The sequence below is a fragment of the Armigeres subalbatus genome, chromosome 1 (genome assembly GCF_024139115.2).
Source record: "Armigeres subalbatus isolate Guangzhou_Male chromosome 1, GZ_Asu_2, whole genome shotgun sequence".
NCBI lineage: Eukaryota > Metazoa > Arthropoda > Insecta > Diptera > Culicidae > Armigeres > Armigeres subalbatus.
In genome coordinates, this window is record NC_085139.1 from 268,006,281 (window position 1) to 268,008,956 (window position 2,676).

The 2,676-nt window shown below is 44.4% G+C and overlaps 1 protein-coding gene across 3 annotated transcripts; it reads right to left on the bottom strand.

Moving 5' to 3' along the window:
* Positions 1 to 822: 822 nt before the first annotated feature.
* LOC134213812 (uncharacterized) lies at positions 823 to 1,958 on the bottom strand. Of its 3 annotated transcripts, XR_009979539.1 has the most exons (3): positions 1,629 to 1,958; positions 1,464 to 1,531; positions 824 to 1,398 (listed from the first exon to the last, which is right to left on the bottom strand). XR_009979539.1 is itself a non-coding variant. In XM_062693168.1 (2 exons), the coding sequence occupies exons 1-2, from the start codon at positions 1,537 to 1,539 to the stop codon at positions 1,040 to 1,042; spliced, it is 438 nt and encodes a 145-aa protein (XP_062549152.1). In that variant the 5' UTR covers positions 1,540 to 1,706; the 3' UTR covers positions 823 to 1,039. The 3 variants fall into 3 exon arrangements, 2 of the variants coding, with proteins under 2 accessions (XP_062549152.1, XP_062549162.1); XM_062693168.1 differs by having other exon boundaries at positions 823 to 1,401; positions 1,464 to 1,706; XM_062693178.1 differs by having other exon boundaries at positions 1,464 to 1,699.
* Between the last annotated feature and the right edge of the window lie 718 nt (positions 1,959 to 2,676).

A 2,676-nucleotide genomic window follows, 5' to 3' on the forward strand; every position in this document is an offset into this window, starting at 1 on the left:
GTAGTTGCCAAACTACCACACGGAAGTGTACTGGAGTGTCGGACTCGACCATACCGGTAATACCGACTAAACTCCCTTGGTTAATTAATCCGCTAGATTGGCTTTTCTCGGTGATATTTTAAACTTCACAGCATTATTTTTCGTGACGCGTTTCGGCTTACTGACCTTCAGCCATCATCAGACGTAACGTGCTGGATGTAACCTTTCAGCTTGGTCAGTCAAATTACACAAATTACAGTGTAATTTGACTGACCAAGCTGAAAGGTTACATCCAGCACGTTACGTCTGATGATGGCTGAAGGTCAGTAAGCCGAAACGCGTCACGAAAAATAATGCTGTGAAGTTTAAAATATCACCGAGAAACGCCAATCTAGCGGATTAATTAATCAATAAACACGCGGTGATTAGCACAAACAATAAACTCCCTTGGGCTCCACCATCGTTTCCCAGGAACTAATTCCCAGTACTACTTCTGGGGGATGGCAGTACTAAACGTTGTAACCGTTCGTCAAAAGCTCTAAATGAATTGCCGCAAACACAGTGACTTATGCGCCACTCTCAACGTTGAGAGACCACTGGTCGTGTTATAATAAGTTGCCCGACTTAGCTTTAGGAAGCATGAGCGCAATCTACTAGGGGTTTTAGAACGGTTCCAAAGCTAGACAACGAAAATTCAGAGGTGAAGTTTTCCTGAGGTGAACGCACCGAAGCAGTAAAGTGAACGTAGGCAAAAACGTACTCTATCTGTAGCGCATGAACGTAAACTCAACACATTCCCGGGCAGACTAACAAACCACAGGGCTTAGCGAGATAAATAAATTAACGCAATAGAAACTTAGATTGAATTCATTTATGTGTATTCATTTTTCCAAATATTCATTTTGTGTAGTGTGAGTGTTGTTGTGTGTGTGTGACATGGCCATGATTAACGACATACCTGATCAGGGTTTATGCTCTATGCTGGCAGCTGGGTACACCGGCAGGGCTGTGTCGTCATCGAGAGATGATGAGGACGGCGCCAGCTACAGGGGATGTCCAATCAGTAGTGCGACGGAACACCCGAGCTCTTCGGCAGATGCATCGCCGGAATAGGCACACGTGCGTTGATGGCCGATTTAGAGTTGCGAGAAGGGGCAGTGGCTGATGGTCCGATACTCTGCCGTCTCCTCTCCTCGGGAAGCGTCACGGGTCTCCAACTGGCCTTCGCCTGCGGGACTACACAGCCACCGGGACAAGGGGATACTTTCCTTCGGAGATTCTCGGTAGGTCGGAAGGCCTCACTTCTCGTTTGGCTACCGTAATGGCGGGCCCGCACGGCCGGGTTCACACCGCGTGGACGAGACGTGTCCAGCGGGAACGGGAAAAAGAAAAACCCGTACAAAAAGCGTCGTTCGGACGCTGCTGTCCGACATGAATTTTGGTTAGATGTTATATTAGATAAATGAATTCAATAACGAAATTACCTTTATGTACTTTTAGAAAATGCACGAGAGTAGAGCGTTCGCTCCGTGCGATACAGAAGGTACTCGAACTATTCATATCAATAAAAAATCGAAAAATTAATATAATTAAACTTTTAACACGACATCAGCATAACGATTTCTTCTAATTCACTTTTGGGTACACACCTTAGAAAAACTTAGAAAAAATTAACTTCGCACTGAAACTGGCTTCTACTCTTCAGCCAAGTTGAAATAGAAATGGCAGAGCAGTTTCAGAAGCACATATTAGTGCCCCAAATTTGCATAGTCATAGCTTCAGAATAATTGAAATTCACTAATACTTTAATAATAATTTTTAGACGAGTTTTATGGGATAAGTTAAAGTAAGCTAAATTATTTCTCTCAAGACTCATTAATATTTAATCTAATTAATTTCAAAGCTTTTATCCTTAAAAGCATATTTGAAATGGCAGCTTTTATAACATAACTTTATGGCAAGTGGCAGTTGTATAAATGGTTCGCGAAATATTTAATATTCATTTAATTAATGAAACTTATCATAATTTATTAATATCGTAGACAGTAAAAAGCTAATAAAAGGAAATTTATTTACTGACATACTAGATAACGTTACAACGTACTCGCTCGTTCTCGCTCACACAGGCACCCGTCCCGTGCGAGACTGACTTGGGTGCTCGCTCTATCGCACCCTCAAACACACCCTACATACTCTGTTGCACCTCTGTCATGCCGTGCGGGTCTAACTTGTGTGCCCACCCAAACCCTTGATTCATGCTCATACACTCCATGCTTGCACACACGCTAACGCTCCTATGGGTCTGACTTGTGTGCCCACCCTTCTCATGCCGTGCGGGACTAACTTTTGTGCCCACCCTTCTCATGCCGTGTGGGACTAACTTGTATGCCCACCTTTATCGTACCATGTGAGACTGCTCACCTCTTTCATTCAGTTCGCGCTGACACATACTACTCGAGTCATTCGACCTAACACTCCCTCTGGCATCCCTTGTGGGACTCTTCGCTTAGGTTCCCACTTCTGACATACCATGTGAGTCTGACTCACCTCGTTCATGCCATATGAGACTAGCTCAACACGACTCAACTCGTTCCTTTCGTACCATGTGAGACTGACTTGCATGCTCACCCACACTCCTCTGCTACGACGCGGGGTATCAGTAGTTCCTAGGAACCAACATTCCTGCGCTACTCCCAG

Coding starts and splice junctions, on each gene's coding strand:
- LOC134213812 (XM_062693168.1), bottom strand. CDS start 1,539: ATGAATAGTTCGAGTACCTTCTGTATCGCACGGAGCGAACGCTCTACT. Junction 1,402..1,463: donor TTTTCTAAAAGTACATAAAG/GTAATTTCGTTA, acceptor CATGTCGGACAG/CAGCGTCCGAACGACGCTTT.